Source organism: Marmota marmota, unplaced genomic scaffold, assembly GCF_001458135.2.
Source record: "Marmota marmota marmota unplaced genomic scaffold, marMar, whole genome shotgun sequence".
Taxonomy (NCBI): domain Eukaryota; kingdom Metazoa; phylum Chordata; class Mammalia; order Rodentia; family Sciuridae; genus Marmota; species Marmota marmota.
In genome coordinates, this window is record NW_026000245.1 from 1,613,623 (window position 1) to 1,632,960 (window position 19,338).

At 36.1% G+C, this 19,338-nt stretch overlaps 1 protein-coding gene across 1 annotated transcript in view; it reads right to left on the reverse strand.

The window, feature by feature from the left end:
- Mei4 (meiotic double-stranded break formation protein 4) overlaps positions 1 to 19,338 on the reverse strand; it is a 182,207-nt gene that overhangs the window by 60,039 nt on the left and 102,830 nt on the right. The window contains exon 4 of the mRNA XM_015506605.2: positions 14,143 to 14,274. Coding sequence (XP_015362091.1) covers positions 14,143 to 14,274 — 132 coding nt within the window. The remainder of the gene's footprint in view (positions 1 to 14,142; positions 14,275 to 19,338) is intronic.

Consider the following 19,338-nt stretch of genomic DNA (forward strand, 5'->3'; position numbering starts at 1 on the left):
AAAAAAAAAAAAAAAAAAAAAAAAAAAAGAAAAGTGCTAGAGGAGGAAATCTGAACTATTAAAAGAAAGCTCCTGTCTACAGAATTACTTATACTACATAAACTCAGAACTTATGAGCTGTGGATTCTTGAAGATGGTTCCATAAGCTGTATAATGCTCTGGATTACAAAACAGAAAATGTATAAAAACTTAGAGCCCTTTGTGTGAAAAGCCCTACAAAATCTCACTTGGAGACCTCATCTTATTCCATTTGAAAAACAAACCTAAGGAGATATATAGGATGCCCGCATCTGTTTCTGATTCATCTGGGCCCTTTGATTCTTAATATTCCTGAAATTGTAGTAAGCTGATATTGAGATCTCTGATTCATAGGACTTGACAATCTGTCTGATTATGAATATTTATTCATAAGGTTTGGCAGCTATTTTGCAGGGTTAAGCTTGACCCCCTTCCCCGCCAATGAATTTCTATTTTATCTATAGTGTCTGCCTTGTTTCTAGATTCTCCCTCACTCTCCCTACCTGATTTAACCTGACACATCATAAAAAACATCTATATTTCTAATGATTCCAGTTTCTTTACAAAATGTTACCTCTGCCCATCCCTGTTTACCCTTCTCTCAAAGTAACTGGTAAATTATACTTGACCTTCCTATCAAGTGATTCAAGGAGTCTTCATTTAGCCAGAGCCATGAAAAAATATTAGATTTTACCTAGGAAAAGAGCACATGACTGATAAATTGGGTAGAGTTACATTTTTGTTTTAATGGCCCAGACAGAAGCTAAAAAAAAATTCCTTAACATTCACATAAAATGAATGTGACCCACCTCTTTCCCCATCACCTTTCTAGAGTAAATAAAAAATTAGTTTGATAAAATTTTAAAAGTAAAAAAACATTGATAAGCCAGCTTTTAGCAGTACAATTTTAGTAATGGCTCATGAAGACTGATTCTATGAAAATCACATGCCATCCAGTTCAGCAGAGAAACCTATGTACTTATTAATAAAATTCTTATGGAAAAGGTGTTTCTTCCTGCCCAAATTTTTTGTAATAGTTTATAATAAGAAGAATTTGAATTATTTATTCTTTAAATGTATTTTTTAAAGTTTTAGCTGTAAAGCTATTAAGTAGTAGATTTTCTTGAGGAGGAAAATGAGAGACTTAATTACTACTTCAATCTCATTATTAATCTATTTAGGTTTTCTATTTCTTCTTGATTCAATTTTGGTAGACTAGATGTGTCTAGGGATTTATCCTTTTCTTCTAGATTTTGGAATTTATTGGCATGTAATTATTTACAGTATTTGCTTATGATCTTGGTATTTGTGGTATCGGTTGTAATGTCTCCTTTTTCATCTCTGATTTTACTTACAAAAGTCTTCTCTTATTTTTTTCCTAGTCTAGCTAAAGGCGTGTCAATTTGGTTTATCTTTTTTAAAAATCAACATCTTGCTGTGCTGATATTTTGTATGTTTTATTTTAGTTTTGATTTCACTTATTTCTTCTCTGATCTTTATATTTTTTATTTGTTCTTTTTAGTTATACATAACAGTAGAGTATATTTTGCCAAATTTATACAAACATGGAGTACATCTTCTTCTAATTAGGATAATTATGATTCCAGTTTCATGTTTGTACATGATGTGGAGATTCGCTATAGTATATTCATGTATGGACATAGGAAACTTATGCTAGAATCATTCTGTCTTTCCTATTCCTGTGCCCCCTTTTTATTCCTTCATTCCCCTTTGTCTAATTCAATGAATTTTTATTCTTCCCTCCCCACCCCCTTTATAATGTGTTAGCATCTGGCCTTTGGTTTTTTAGGATTGGCTTATTTCACTGAGCATTATAGTCTCCAGTTCCATCCATTTACTGACAAATGCCATAATTTCACTTCTCTTTATAGCTAAGTAAATTTCCACAGTGTACATAATCTACATTTTCTTTATTCATTCATCTTTTGAAGGGCACCTAGCTTGGTTCCATAATTTACCTATTGTGAATTGACCTTTTATAAATATTAATGTGGCTGTGTCACTGTAGTACTGATTTTAAGTCCTTTAGGTACATCTTGAGGAGTGGGATAACTGGGTCAAATGGTGGTTTCATTCCAAGTTTTCTAAGGAATCTCCATACTGCTTTCCAGAGTAGTTGTACCAATATACAATCCCATCAGCAATGTATGAGTGTACCTTTTCCCTCACATCCTCACCAACCCTTATTGTGACTTGTATTCTTGATTGTTGTCATTCTTACCTGAGTGAGATGAAATCTCAGTGTAGTTTTAATTTGCATTTCTCTAATTGCTAGAGATATTTAAAATATTTTCATATATTTGTTGACTATTCATATTTGTTCTGTGAATAACACATTTAAAAAATATTTATTTTTTTAGCTGTAGTTGGACACAATATTTTTATTTTATTTACTTTTTTTTATGTGGTGCTGAGGATGAAACCCAGGGCCCTGCATGTGCTAGGTGAGTGCTCTACTGCTGAGTCACAACCCCAGCCCGAACAACCCATTTATTGATTAGATTATTATTTTGTGTGTGTGTGTGTGTTAAGTTTCTTGAATTCTTTATATATCCTGGAGGTTAATGCTCTGAGGTTCAGGTGGCAAGGATTTTCTTCCATTCTGAAAGCTCTCTTGCCAAACTTTTGTTTCTTTTGTTGTGAAGAAGCTTTTAAGTGTGATACCATCTTATATATTAATTCTTGATTTTACTTCTGGTGCTTTAGGAGTCTTGTTGAGGTAGATGGTTCCTAACCCTACATGATGGAGACTCGGGTCATTGTGCTAATGCTTATGTCCTTGATCCACTCTGAGTTGAGTTTTGTGTAGGGTGAGAGAAAAGGGTTTAATTTCATTTTGCTATACATGGATTTCCAGTTTTCTCAGCACCATTTGTTGAAGAGACTATCTTTTCTCCAATGTATGTTTTTGGCACCTTTGTCTTGTATGAGATAACTATATTTATGTGTCAGTCCCATAGAACATAGTGGAACACTGGTCTCTTAAGACCTTGAAGGGCAGGAAAGAAGTTAGATAAAGAGCACCAAAACACAATTAGATAGGAGGAATCAGTTCTGTTTTTCTACAGCACAGTGCAGAAATTGTTGTTTACAACCATCTAGGATACATTTCAAAATAACTAGAAGGGTGTAAAAACGATTAATGTTTGAGTAGGCAGAAGTACTTATTATTTTTATTTGGTCACTACATGTTTTATATATGTATAGAATTATCATACCATACCCCATAAAGATGTATAAATTATCTCAATAAATATAACAAAATGAAGTAAAATAAAATATGGAAAATATAGAAAAATCACCAAAATCATGGCTTTTGCTTTTTCCAGAGATAATCACACTGGCATGCTCTGTAACTATTTGTTTACTGTCCCATTGGCATAATGACTGAGATATTCAGTCAATAAAATCTTGATTTTATTCTGTTTTGAATTGCCAAACAACGTAGGCCCTGAGAAAATCAATGTCAGTAGTGTACAGAATCCTCTAAGAATGCTTTTTATTATTTTTTTTTTAATTTTTTATTGTTGGTTGTTCAAAACATTACATAGTTCTTGATATATCATATTTCACACTTTGATTCAAGTGGGTTATGAGCTCCCATTTTTACCCCATATACAGATTGCAGAATCACATCAGTTACACATCCATTGATTTACATATTGCCATACTAGTGTCTGTTGTGTTCTGCTGCCTTTCCTATCCTCTACTATCCCCCCTCCCCTCCCCTCCCCTCTTCTCTCTCTGCCCCCTCTACTGACATTCATTTGTCCCCCTTGTATTATTTGTCCCTTTCCCCTCACTTCCTCTTGTATCTACTTTTGTATAACTCTGAGGGTCTCCTTCCATTTCCATGCAATTTCCCTTCTCTCTCCCTTTCCCTCCCACCTCTCATCCCTGTTTAATGCTAATCTTCTTCTCATGCTCTTCGTCCCTACTCTGTTCTTAGTTACTCTCCTTATATCAAAGAAGACATTTGGCATTTGTTTTTTAGGGATTGGCTAGCTTCACTTANTTGCTATTCTGGGTATTTTATTTTTCCATATGAATTTCATGATTGCTTTATCTATTTCTACAAGAAATGCCTTTGGGATTTCCATTGGCATTGCATTAAACCTGTAGAGAACTTTTGGTAAAATCACCATTTTGATAATGTTAGTTCTGCCTATCCATGAACAGGGTATATTTTTCCGTCTTCTATGATCTTCTTCTATTTCTCTCTTTAGGGTTCTGTAGTTTTCATTGCATAAATCTGTCACCTCTTTTGTTAGGTTGATTCCCAAGTATTTTATTTTTTTTTAGGATATTGTGAATGGGGTGGTTGTCCTCATTTCCATTTCAGAAGATTTGTTGCTGATATACAGGGATGCCTTTGATTTATGCGTGTTGATTTTACATCCTGCCACTTAACTGAATTCATTTATTAGCTCTAGTAGTTTGTTTGTAGACCCTTTTGGGTCTGCTAGTTATAGAATCATGTCACCGCAAATAGTGATAATTTAAGTTCTTCTTTTCCTATTTTTATGCCTTTAATTTCTTTTGTCTGTCTAATTGCTCTGGCCAGTATTTCGAGAACTATATTGAGTATGACAACATGTAAATCATTGGGTGTGTAACTGATATGATTCTGCAATCTGTATACGGGGTAACAATGGGAGTTCATAACCCACTTGAATCAAAGTGTGAAATATGATATGTCAAGAACTATGTAATGTTTTGAACAACCAACAATAAAAAATTAAAAAAAAAAAAAGAGAACTATATTGAATAGAAGTGGTGAGAGAGGGCATCCCTGTCTCGTTCCAGATTTTAGAGGGAATGCCTTCTGTTTTTCTCCATTTAGAATGATGCTAGCCTTTGGCTTAGCATAGATAGCTTTTACAATGTTGAGGTAAGTTCCTGTTATCCCTAGTTTTTCTAGTGTTTTGAACATAAAGGGATGCTGTACTTTGTCGAATGCCTTTTCTGCTTCTATCAAGATGATCATATGGTTCTTATCTTTAAGTCTATTGATGTGGTCAATAACATTTATTGATTTCCGTATATTGAAGCCGCCTTGCATCCCAGGGATGAATCCTACTTGATCATGGAGCACAATTTTTTTTTGATGTGTTTGTATCTGATTCACCAGAATTTTATTGAGGATTTTTGCATCTAGGTTCATTAGAGATATTGGTCTGTAGTTTTCTTTCTTTGAAGTGTCTTTGTCTGGTTTTGGAATCAGGGTGATGTTGGCCTCATAGAATGAATTTGGAAGAGGTCCTTCTTTTTCTATTTCTTGAAATAACTTGAAAAGTATTGGTATTAATTCTTCTTTAAAGTTTTTGTAAAACTCCACTGTATACCCATTCGGTCCAGGGCTTTTCTTGGTTGGTAGTCTTTTGATGGGTTCTTCTATTTCCTCCTTTGTTATTGGTTTGTTTAAATTGTGTGTATCTTCCTGACTCAATCTGGGCAAATCATATGACTTAAGAAATTTATCGATATCTTCACTATCTTATATTTTATTGGAATATAGGGTGTCAAAATAATTTCTAATTATCTTCTGTATTTCTGAAGTGTCTGTTGTGATATTGCCTTTTTCATCCCATATGTTAGTAATTTGAGTTCTCTCTCTTCTTCTCTCTGTTAGCATGGCTAAGAGCCTGTCGATCTTATTTATTTTTTTCGAAGAACCAACTTTTAGTTTTGTCAATTTTTTCAGTGGTTGTAATCCTTTTTTCCCTTGTTTTTTCATGGTGTTCACATTACTTTCCAACTCTGTTTAACTGCTGTGTTTCTGTTTTCTCCTATAAATTTGTTTTGGTTTTGTATATCTCTGTGGTGTCTCCTTTATGGTGGGAGACTATGTCTTTATTGTAATTTAAAGCTGATTCATTCAATTCATAAAAGGCTTAGAGATTCTGTAGGCATATAGTGATCTGTTTTTTTTGGTCTTAGGAGTTTATGTTTAGGTTGGGTGCTATGATGATATGAAGGTTAGTATATCTTGGCTACTTTGGAAGATTGCTCTACTGAAGGGGGATATTAACATGTGAATGGATCAGAGTATTTGGTAATAGCTAGGTACTTAGGAGCCCTATAGACAGCCTCGGAACATTCACCTATTTGCATTTAGAAAATTACACGTAATGAAAGCCGTAATGCTTGGGATGAAAGTTAGGGGGAAGGGGAAGGAAGGAGTCCTTAAAGAGAAAGAGGGAGAGAAAAATAGGTAGAATAAAGGAGAATGGAAAAACAATAAAAATTGAAAAGGGAAAAAAATGATAAATGAAGTCTTAGAGTTCTATTTTCTTCTCTTCCAGTAGGTGGAGCTGTGCCCTCTGAGCCGAGCTTTTGCCCTCTATGTGCCGGCAGCAATCCCTGTAAGGTGGCTCCTCTTTACCTGCTGGGCATCTCTCCAATCCTGTTAGTCCAGAGCCATTTCTCTTCTCCGGCCCCTCCCCCCTTCCTCCTCCCAGCCAGCCAGGCCACTTTCACAGGAGGCGATCTCCACAGATCTAGTTACACTTGCAGGCCCCCTGAGTGCCCTATTTCGTGAACGACTGAGCACTCTCTCTGTTTGCCATTCACCCAGACCCCAAGGTTGTGGAGCGGGTGATCTAGGAACAGTCAGTTTAATTTGTCTGGACCCCTTTGGTGGCCACGCCCCGGGACCTGGAGGCTAAGGCCTTGGGTGTCCCAGCTGGTGGTAGGGGGAGTTGGGGTTGGGAGTCCCCTCTGCTTCCCTCGGCCCCTACAGTCATGCCCACAGAGCTCTGGGGTGAGATTTTTGAGGTTTCCCAGCTGTATGCATCAGTTGGGGATGGGAGTCACACACCTGTTAAAGCTGATTTGTTGGGAAGGGATCCCGTCTGACAAAATCTGGTGACTTCAGCTCTCTGCTATGGCAGGCCCAGACTCCTTGCGGGAGTATCCGATTGGGAGGGGTGCGTCTGGCTTGCCTCTGGTCTGTCCCAGACTGGGTTTCAGTTCTGGTCCGCTGTTTCATGAAGGCTTGGTTAGCAACCCCTTCAAAGGGTCTCTACGCCACACATGGTATCCAGCAGTGCTAAAATGGCTCCTTCTGCTCTGGTCGCCAGGCAGTGGCAGCCCAGACCTCTGCATAGGGTGGCCGAGATTCACCCATCCGTGGCAAGCTGTCACCTCCAATAATCCCAAATTCCCCACCTAGGTCTCACTTCAACGGAATTTTGCTGGGAGTTTCTCAGCAGGTAGAATCCGAACGTTCTGATGTGTCTCTCTGTCCCCATGGCTGAGGAGGTACTGAAAGCACTGCCTCCCGCCAGCCGCCAAGTTGAGTGTCTTCGGGAAATATTTTCTTTTTTTTTTCCTTTTTCTTTTTTTAAAATTTTTTATTGTTGGTTGTTCAAAGCACTACATATTTCTTGATATATCATATTTCACACTTTGATTCAAGTGGGTTATGAACTCCCATTTTTACCCTGTATACAGATTGCAGAATCACATCAGTTACACATCCATTGATTTACATATTGCCATACTAGTGTCTGTTGTGTTCTGCTGCCTTTCCTATCCTCTACTATCCCCCCTCCCCTTCGCTCCCCTCGCCTCTTCTCTCTCTGCCCCCTCTACTGACATTCATTTGTCCCCCTTGTATTATTTGTCCCTTTCCCCTCACTTCCTCTTGTATCTACTTTTGTATAACTCTGAGGGTCTCCTTCCATTTCCATGCAATTTCCCTTCTCTCTCCCTTTCCCTCCCACCTCTCATCCCTGTTTAATGCTAATCTTCTTCTCATGCTCTTCGTCCCTACTCTGTTCTTAGTTACTCTCCTTATATCAAAGAAGACATTTGGCATTTGTTTTTTAGGGATTGGCTAGCTTCACTTAGCATAATCTGCTCTAATGCCATCCATTTCCCTGTAAATTCTATGATTTTGTCATTTTTTAATGCAGAGTAATACTCCATTGTGTATAAATGCCACATTTTTTTTATCCATTCATCTATTGAAGGGCATCTAGGTTGGTTCCACAGTCTTGCTATTGTGAATTGTGCTGCTATGAACATCGATGTAGCAGTGTCCCTGTAGCATGCTCTTTTTAGGTCTTTAGGGAATAGACCGAGAAGGGGAATAGCTGGGTCAAATGGTGGCTCCATTCCCAGCTTTCCAAGAAATCTCCATACTGCTTTCCAAATTGGCTGCACCAATTTGCAGTCCCACCAGCAATGTACAAGTGTACCCTTTTCCCCACATCCTCGCCAGCACTTGTTGTTGTTTGACTTCATAATGGCTGCCCATCTAACTGGAGTGAGATGGTATCTTAGGGTGGTTTTGATTTGCATTTCTCTGACTGCTAGAGATGGTGAGCTAAGAATGCTTTTTAAACTTATTTTCAATAGAAAACTAAGGTGATTACTCCTTAAGATGGTAAATACACTACAATCATGATGAGAAAATTCTTTCACTATGAAAAGAATGATAGAGAGGAATTAACATTTGAATTCCTCAGAGGACAGTCTTGAACTTGCTGGAACCTAGTCTTTATTGGAATGGCTGAAGCCAGAAAGCAAAAGGATCTGATTCCTCTCATTTACCACCAACTGGTAAAGACAGGGTATGTGCGTGCAGCGAGGAGCCTGAAGAAACAGAGTGGTCTGAAAGGAATCCTTCCTCAGCCTTTCACCCTTTTGGACATCTATACACACTGGCAACAGACCCCAGAGCTCGGCCAGAAGCTGAAGTCAGAGAAAGCTGCAGCCCTGCAAGCCAAGAAAACCCAAGGGTTATACATCACCATCAATTCAGAGAACTCAGAAGAGGAGGAGGAGGGGGAGGAGGAAGTTACCGAAACTGTCAAAGCCACCCCTAAACTTGCATCTACCAATGCCTCAGCAGTTGTGCCAGATTTACCATCAAGCATGAAAGTGAAGACCAAGGCAAAGACCAAGAAAGCTGACAAGATGCTGAATTCTGTGCCACATCCTGCCTCAGTGCCCAGGAACTCAACATTATCCTCAGAAAAAAAAAACATCTTGGTCTCAGAAACAGAGGAAAGGGGCAATGTTCCAGAGCACAAAGCCACTGCCAAGCTTGGGACAGTGTCAGTGGTCCTTGACAACAGCTTCAGTGAGGATACCTTCAGCTACAGTGATGAGACAGATGTGGAGATGAATACCTCAGTAAAACCAGCTCAGATCAAAGCCACACCAGCTGGGACCAAGGAGTCTCCAGTGAACAGGGCAGCCCCAAGGCCTGGTAATTTGGAGGATATGACACCCCAGGTCAGAGCAGGGGCCTTGACCCCAGTTGGAGAAGCCAAGAAGTCAAAAGAGCAGTTGAAAATCAGCAAGAAATCATCCCAGAGTGATAAAGAGGTCCCTACAGTAACACCCAACCAGTTTCTCCTTCCAAGTTATGTGAACCTAGAGCTTCTCCAAGCCAATTCCCAGGCTTCAAAGTTCACTCTAAAGCCTGCAGCCTCTTTGTTTCCTCTACTCTGGTGAACAAAGATGACCCAGATGGCAGACTGGAATCTCAGCATGAAGGAGCCACTGTTTCCCTTAAAACAGATGCCACCAAGGAAAGCAGCAAGAAAGGCTTGAAACGAAAATTGTTGGGAGACCAGTCAATCCCCAAGAGCAAGAAGAAGAATCAGCCAGAGATCAGGGAAGGCCCAGAGGGAGCTATTTTATCAGAAAAGCCCTCTAGGCCTTCCAAAGGGACATCAAAGAGAGACAAAGCAAGTGGCAATGAAAAGGAGAAGAAGGGGAAGGGATCTTTTGATTCCCAAGGGGCCAACAATCAAGCCAGAAGGGGAGTGGGGGATGGTGAAGGTTGAGTTTGGAGATCAAAATGACCCAAGAAGCAGAAGCAAGAAGAAATCTGATAAAGCCCCTAAACTTGCTTCTACCAATGCCTCAGCAGTTGTGCCTGATATGCCATCAAGCATGAAAGAGAAGGCCAAGGCAAAGACCAAGAAAGCTGACAAGATGCTGAATTCTGTGCCACATCCTGCCTCAGTGCCCAGGAACTCAACATTATCCTCAGAAAAAAAAACATCTTGGTCTCAGAAACAGAGGAAAGGGGCAATGTTCCAGAGCACAAAGCCGCTGCCAAGCTTGGGACAGTGTCAGTGGTCCTTGACAACAGCTTCAGTGAGGATATCTCTAGCTACAGTGATGAGACAGATGTGGAGATGAATACCTCAGTAAAACCAGCTCAGATCAAAGCCACACTAGCTGGGACCAAGTCTCCAGTGAACACGGAAGTCCCAAGGCCTGGAATTTGGAGGCTATGACACCCCAGGTCAAAGTAGGGGCCCTGACCCCAGCTGGGGGAGCCAAGAAGTCAAAAGAGGAGTTGCAGAAAAACTGGTCTACTTGAGTTTCCTTGAACATTATGACCCTGTGGTTAGAATCTGTGGAGATATATCATTTACTATTATAAACAGCCATGCTACTGACATTTATATATAGTATATTTGAAGTTAGAAAAGACTTGCCTCATGTTGCAAATGTACCCTTTTTCCTGCTAGAGTTTAATATTTCCTGTTTCTTTGTTTTGACATCTTAATTATTCTGTACTCTTTGCCATTTTCTTGAATACACTTAAAATAAAGACTTTATTTGTAGATCAATTTTAAGTTTGCAGAGAAGTCACCAAGTGTAAGTCAGAGATCTGCTATACCCCTTGCATGACTTCTCTCACCATTAGCATCTTTCATTGTTATGGTATATTTGTCAAAATTAATAAAGAAAATATTGATATGTTAAAAACAAAAAGAAAAGAATGATAGATGCAGTTTTCAATTTAAATCAATTGTTAAGAACCCCAAAACAAAGTAATAAATATATGTTTGTCAAGATATTAGGAAGTTTTATACTAAGCATCATACAAATGATTTTTTTAAAGACCCCCCACAAGATTGCATTCAGCTGAAAACAGTTAAAGAGTTCCCAGGATGAGAAGAGACAAACTCACCTTTCAAAAATCTGGCTCATGGTCACAGCAGAGTTTATATGAATGTATTAAATTTGACACAAGTATATTATCTGCTATAATTTCAGTACTATAAAGTAAGTAAGACAGTATACATACTAGTAGCAGAAGACAAATGAATATAGAATAGTGTCAGTGAAAGACAAAGAACTGAGATGGATAGTCAGTAACATTATCATTGCATAGTTTATCCTCCAGATTTTGGAGCTTGACCTCCTGGTTCAATAACCTTGATACTCTCCTTACTGTGACTCTAGTTAGGTTACTTAAACTCCCTGATCCTAACTGCCTCTTTAGCAAAAAAAAAATAATAATAATTATATTAACTAATAGTGTATGTGGGAAAATTAAATGACATAAAATTAGTAGCTATTTTAACAAAGAATATTTGTGAAAGACTTGCGCTAAGTATGAAATACATTTGGAATAAGGTTTGATACATAAATTAGCTCAATAAATATCCATGACAATAATTACCATTGAAGTTCTCATTGATCTTCATTAAATAGGACCTCTCCTCTGTCTGATATAAATATACATTACAGTATGTATATATGTGTGTAAATATACATACACAATTATTTTTTGAATTAGTAACTTCTTAGAAAAGTTTGAACATCATTAAAACTAAAGCCATTCTTCAGTTATTTGTGATATCATAGTATTCATTAAGTAATAAACTTTTTAAAGGACCTAAAGAACCAAGTATAAAAGCAATTAAGAAAAAATTAAATTGTTTTAGTTTCAAAAATTTGTTAAGATTTAAAAATATTTTTTAAAACTGAATCACACAATGGAATGCCCAGATCTTATATGCACATTTTGCTGAATTCTGACAACTGTATATACCCAAGTAACCAAACTAACAACCCCTCATTTTCTCCTATTCTCTCTCAAGTCAAGCACTGTTCTAATGTCTTTCACCATACATTAGTTTTGTCTGTTTGAGGACTTAATAGAAATGAAATCATATCACCCATGTTCTTTGTGTCTGGCTTATTTTGTTCAGCATAGTGGTATTTTTTGGTTTAATCTATGATAATTATATCATTGGTTCAAAACCTTTTATGGTTGAGTAGTATTCTACTGCATATATTTATGATACATTTATTCACTGATTCACCCATCAGTGGAAATATGTCTTTTTTTTAAGATTGATACTCTTAAAATTAAAGATACTAAGAATATTCATTCATATATGATTCTTCATGTAAACACACCTGCTGAATTGTGCGGCCATGTGGAAAGCGTATGATTAACTTCTGGAGAAACTGCCAGACTGGAACTGCTTCTGAATCCTTTTCTTCTTAAAATTGGCTGCAGTGCTTTTTGCTGTCTACTGTTAAAAATGCTAATAGTTTCCTTGTTTTTAATCAATATTAACACCTTGAAGGGCTATTAAAATAATTGATTGGGACAGTTCATGTGAGGTATTTAACACATACAACTGTACAAAAACTAGTTGTTGTTGTATTACTTTTGCTCTTATTATTTTTTTAAATGACAACAGACAGAATGCCTGAGTTTAAAATCCAGCTTTAGTATATATTCTTTCTGCAATCGCGATCAAGTTGCTTAAGTAAGTTTTGGTTTCCTTACCTATAAACCAGTTAGAAAGTATAAAAATTTTTCTCCTACTGCTACTGTAAAAATTAAATGAATATATGTAAATGAAAATTTTTTTGATGGGAATGGTGGGGTATGCCAAAACCAGCCTCAGGAACTTAGGGGAGGCCCTGTCTCAAAAAATATATATATATATATATATATATATATTTTTTAAAAAGAGATGGAAATGTAGCTCAGTGGTTAAGTGCCCCTAAGTTCAATCCCCAGTATCTCTCCAAAAAACAAAAACACACAAACTTTCTTTTCTGTACTTATTGCTATTCTCTAAACAATGTAATTCAATTAAACTTATTTCCTACATTACTTCCTGTTGTTAAATGCCAAGGTCTTTTCTTGTTTCCTCAGAATCTTTGACACAACTCTTACTACATAACAATTCAGTGCCTTTGCATTCTCTTATCCTCTGCTTATTTAATTTAAATCTACTTTTCAAGTCTCTCCTTTTACATCAAATATTTTCAGGGATTTGCAACCTACCATGATCTTGGAACTCCTACAAAGAACATCATGTATTCATTTCAACACTGTGCTCTTTTTCAATTAGTCAGTGTGCCTTATCTATTTCTCTTTGAGATCTGTAACAGTGAATTTCCAAAAAATATCAGAGCTCTTATGAGAGATTAGTAATTAGTAATCATTTGAACAATTGCTGATTAGATGATATACCATGTCATACAATTAATTCAATTAGATTAGATAATAGTTTCAGATGATGTTATTAAATGTAGAGTACTTGATTAAAAGCTATTTAAATGCACATGTTCATATATTCTTGTTAAATTTCTTTCTCTTTACTAAAACATTTGTACCTGTTTTTGATTTCTTTTAATTGTGCTTTTTAATTCTACTAGTAAGACTCTAAGGAAATTAAATGAGCCAACAAAGTGAACACACATAATAAACCAGTCTCACTATCAAAATATGGAAATGACTTATGTTCTTTCTACACATTTGTCAAAAGTGACAAATAAAATGTTGTACAGATAAAAGGACTTACTTAGATCACTGGTACTCAACCTAGGTTGCATTTTAGAATCAGTTGGAGGGTTTGAACAATTCCAATGCCTACTACCTTACCCCAGAGACGTCTATTTAGTTGGATTGGTATAAGGTCTGGCAACAAGGTTTTAAAGGTTAGTCAGATAATTCTTTTGGGCAACTGGGGATGCCACTGGTTAGAGGTTATTCTTAGGATCTTCTCTAGTTCACTTTCTTCTCACATTTTTTCTTTATGAACATGCAGCCTGCCTGGAAATATTCAAGGCATTTATCTAAATATTCCTTTGCTGTCACCAATAGAACCTGTTGTACATGTATATACAAGTAGGGATGACAAGATGCCTTTATTTTGAAAACTACATTATGGTAGTATCTTTCTGTATTTTCAGTAGGTAGAAATACCATTCACATACATTAGAGATAAGGTAATAACTAAAATATCATCCTGGCAAGGAGATAAGAGAGAAAGGAAGTCTGTAGCTACATTAACTATAAATGAGAGTCATACATACCTCACTGATGGACCCCAGATGATCAGCAAAGCTGTTTACTTCTGACAGAAGTAGAGATATAATAGATTTTCTCAACAAGCTGCAACTTCCTAGGGTTACCAGACTCTGAGAGATATAATGCTGCACCTGAAACTAAAAATAAAAATGACTAAGTTTCTACTTTATATCAAGTCAAATAAAAGTGTATTTAATGGGCATTTTCTAACACTTTCTACTAAGCTAAATGCTATGGGTAGTGCAAAAAAATGTCAACATAATTCTAGGAAGTCTCAAGCAAAATTGTAAAATAGACAAATTATAACAATCTAAGCACTATGACTTTATATAGCAGTTAAATTTTGAAATGTATGACAGGGTACTAAAATGAAACTTTTAACTGAAATATCAAAAGATAATATAATAGTTTAGATGATAGACTGTATGCAGAATGAATAAAGATGATAAAACAAGACACTTAAATCTTATCTGATGGATGGCAGACAGTTACAAAATGGTAAGATAAGTTTGAAGATGTCTTTGGGAAGAGCTATGGGTACTCTTTAAGTTCCACTTCCATACTGGACAGGGACAGGAGAGAGAGACTTCCCAACTTGCCACAGGTTAAAAAAAAGCAGGGGGGAGCTTAATAGTGATGAGGAAAAAATGTGGGTTACTCAGAGTTTTTATATACAGGCAAAAACCATATTTACCATTAAATATATTTAAAAGGACAGTGGAAAAATAAGCTACATCTCAATAGTTATTAAGAGTAATGCCATTTAATTATTAAACACAATAAGGTATGTAAAACATGACTGGGATTTAATTTAATCTATCCTTTAACAAAGTGATGAGAAAGGAGGCTTCAAGTAGTATCTCAAAACACAGAAATAGTCATATACTTTGTCAGTGCTTTATATGAGCTTAAAATCATATTGAGAATACACTGTTTTCAATGAAAATAAATAATGCCACACGCAACTTATAAATGTCACCTTTGTGTCTTTGAGACTTCTCAAACTGATATTTTAATAGTATACATTAATTTAAAAAATTAGCCAAAATGAATATAGAGTTCAATAGAAATATTGACTAAAAATATAGACAGGCATAACTGGCTCTTAATAATATTCTAATACTATTAGATTAAATTAATGCTGAAAACACATCAAGTTATTACCATAGGAAATCATAGATATTTATTTATCATTATTTCTTAATAATGTCATTGACTAAGATCCACGCCCTTCATAACTCTCCAGCACTATTAGACATTAGATTTCAGATTTTCACATTTTCATTTTTGTAATGAAGCAAAGTTTTCTCTTAGCTAACTCTAAAGACTTCTCATGATTATTTCACTGATGCTTTAATTGTGTACTTAAGTCCTTTCTCAATATTTCATTCTTTATGCAACAATTTAAGGTGAAGAAAAAGTTCAGAAAAATAAAAGATGCTTTAGAGAATAGTAATAAAATGATGATAGTAGTGATGGGGTTTATAGAACCTAGCATTATCTGATTCAAATCTCAGCTTCACTGCTCAGGAACTTATACTAGTAACTTACTTATTAACTTCTCTGTTTCACTTCACAGTGCAAAATCGCAATTGTGCTAGTAAATGTTCAGTGGAATGGTTGTGCCCACTAAGTTAAGCAGTAAAAATTCTTCAAATAGTGTCAGGCACCTAGTAAGTGCTCAATAATGAAATGTAACTTAGGACAGTAATAAAAAAGCACTTAAGTTTATATAATAATATTTTAATTAATTGACATTTGTAAAGTTAAATACTATAAATAAAATTTACTTTTCTTTTTTTTATTTCTCCAAATATTTTTTTATTGGTTGTTCAAAACATTACAAAGCTCTTGACATATCATATTTCATACATTAGATTCAAGTGGGTTATGAACTCCCATTCTTACCCCAAATACAGATTGCAGAATCACATCGGTTACACATCCACATTTTTACATAATGCCATATTGGTAACTGTTGTATTCTGCTACCTTTCCTATCCTCTACTTTTCTAGAGTTAATAAAATCCTGTTAGAGAACACTGATAAGGAGAAAAGAAAATTTCATCATAAAGAATTCTTCCACAGCTATGAATTATTATGTGTCTCCAACATGACTTAAGTATATATAGAGCAAAGACTATGTAACCCTTACTGTGGTTTAAAATTCTGTGACTATTATTATAAAAAATGGTCTCTATGCTTCCTTAAAGGATAATTGCTTCTTGCCTTTCTTAAATGCAGTGGAACTTTTTAGAGAGACTGGTGTGGAGGACAGGACTCAGGACAATATCATACAAGGCTATTGTATTGGAAACGCTAGAAGGATTTACTCAACACCCACATCCATCTTTTCCTATCACCTCTTTCTGTATTTTAGAGGCTGAGTAACTATAATTAACTTCTCCCAGATTCCTCTGCAGTTAGGATTTTAGATATTAGCTGAGTTTTACCAACCAGAGCTCCGTATTTGAGCCCTATAAGTGAATTATGGAGGAAGAGAAGTAGGCATAGGGTGTACATTTGGTTGGGGCAGGTTATGGAAGAGGTAACATAGTTCTGACTCATTTATTGCTAGTTCAGAAGCTACCTAATTATGCAGGTTCTTCATCAGAGCAGAAGTAGCAGCCACCTTGCTGGCACTATGGTTTAGGAAGTTATTTCTGAAACTTGACCTTCCAAAAGGTGCTTTGATCTTCAGCTGGAGGATTACAGAGTTCATTGCTACATTAAATTCTTGAAATATGCAAGGATAGAAATTCCTACTACATGCCTAATTAGTTTGCTTATATGAACTATGGAGAAGAGAGAAGCATCTTGGAGAATGGCTATGAATTATCATAAACTAAATCAGTTGGTGTTTCCAATCTTGTATTGCTGTTGTTCCAGATGTAGCTCTCTTCTGGGAAAGATCAACATTATCCCTGCTGTTTGTTAGGTAGGTTTTTATCTTGGAGTTTTTTATTATCCTAATTAAGAGACAAATGAACTAGTTCGTGTTCACCTAGTAGACAGCAACATACGTTCTCTGTCCTTTTTAAGATTATGTCAACCTGCTGGCCCTTCGCCATTATTTACATTCACAAAGATTCTAATCATACATATACTCCACAGGACACCATGCTGGAGTACTATGTTGATGTTATTATGATGATATAGCAGGATCTGTGCATGCCAGAAAGTAAAAAAAAATAAATCCCAGAATACAGGGGCCTGAGATACTTGGAAAGTTTCTGTGTAAGATGCACACTGTAATACTACTTCCAAAGTGAAAAACAAGTTGCTTTCGCTTGTATTTCTTATAATTAAGACAAAGATACGTTTGAAAGGTCTTTGTGGATATTTAAGGCAACATATATCCATTGGTCTTACCACTTGAATGCATATATTGAGTAAATCATAAAGCTTTAAATTCTGAAAATGGGCAAGAGTATTATATGAAGAACTCCAGCTGTTCCAAGTTGGAGAATGAGAAACTTTGACACTTAGATTTCACAAACAGTTCAATGTGCTTGGAGATGATAAATATATGGAGACTGTAGCCCACCCCTGATAAGAAAATCACAAAGGAGGGACCAATCAGATTGTAATAATGCCAAACCTTTCTTGACAACTAAATATTATTATTTTATAAGAAAACAAAACAAATCTCTTTGCTTCTACTATTTGGCCCAACTTAGACTGAATGTCCACCTGATCACAGACTATCAAATGACTACACAACCAGAGCTACAAATTTGAACTGGGTGCTATCTAAAATCACATATGTAATACAACAATCCATCAAGTAATCATTAAATTAACATAATTTGGATAAATCAAGAACTAAAAGCAGAAGTAAGTTTTGTTTAATCTTCAGATACTTACAATTCCAACTAGGAGACCACTCCCAAAGGTTGGGTTACTGCAGGATATTTATGTTTCAAACCAGAGGTCAATATATACTTTTCATCCCATTTAAGATTATAACTACAGGGGTTCCTCTAAAAGCATATAATAGCACTAAGCCTTAGTATCATATTTTTAAAAATATATTTTTTTCATTTGAAGGTGGACAAAATACCTTTATTTTATTTATTTATGTGTGGTGCTGAGGATGGAACCGAGAGCCTCAAACATGCTAGGTGAGTACTCTACTGCTAAGCCACAACCCCAGCCCTAGTATCATATATTTAATAAATAATTTGAACAAAAACTTGCAACCCAAAAATTCAGACTATGCAGTACTAAGAGAGGCAGTACTGTAGTTAGCAGAATCAAGATACAAATGAATTTTCTAAGCTATAACAATAGGGCCAAGTAAGCTAAAATCAATGAATATACATGTAAAGGTATGTCTATTTAATTTCCTGTAGTCTGGTACAGAAAAGAAATAAAGATATTTAAAATACTTTTTACTTGCTAGGCACCTATTCAGATTTTAGCTAATGACAACTAATGTCCAAAAGAATACAAAACCTTCAAGAAAGGATTAGTGGCACCTTCATAAAGGTCCTCATATTTCCCAGAAGAATCACATGTGGGCTTGGACCTGGGCAAACAAAGATTTCTGTTAGACTGTTAGACTTTGTCATTTTTGTAATGACTTGTTCAAACTAATCTAATTCTGAGAGTCTGGAAAGCTCTAGGGCTCTATCTAGAAGTTTTACAACAGCCATCTGTCAATATGCAGAGTGGATTGTGCTTATTTATGACCAACTTCTCCAAGACAACAGATTAATAAAATTTCATTTCCTTATCACTGTAAACTATGCAACATTTGAATGGAAGTCAAAAGTAAATAATAATAAAAGCACAGTGTTTTATGTGCTCAAAAGGATGGAAGGAGTTATAAAATCATAAACCTTCATCAAAACAGTTTATATTCTTGAGCCAGTGCCATTTATTTAAAGATGCACATGCACTGCTAAAATCAGATACATCAAATCACACATCACATATGAATAATAAAAAAGACGTACGTGCTCGCAAGTTCACAAGTAAATTCAGCAAAGTAAATTTTAAAAATCAGTTTGGGGGCTGGGGATGTGGCTCAAGCGGTAGCGCGCTCGCCTGGCATGCGTGCGGCCCGGGTTCGATCCTCAGCACCACATACAAACAAAGATGTTGTGTCCGCCGAGAACTAAAAAATAAATATTAAAAAAAAAAAAATTCTCTCTCTCTCCCTCCCTCCCTCTCTCACTCTATCTTTAAAAAAAAAA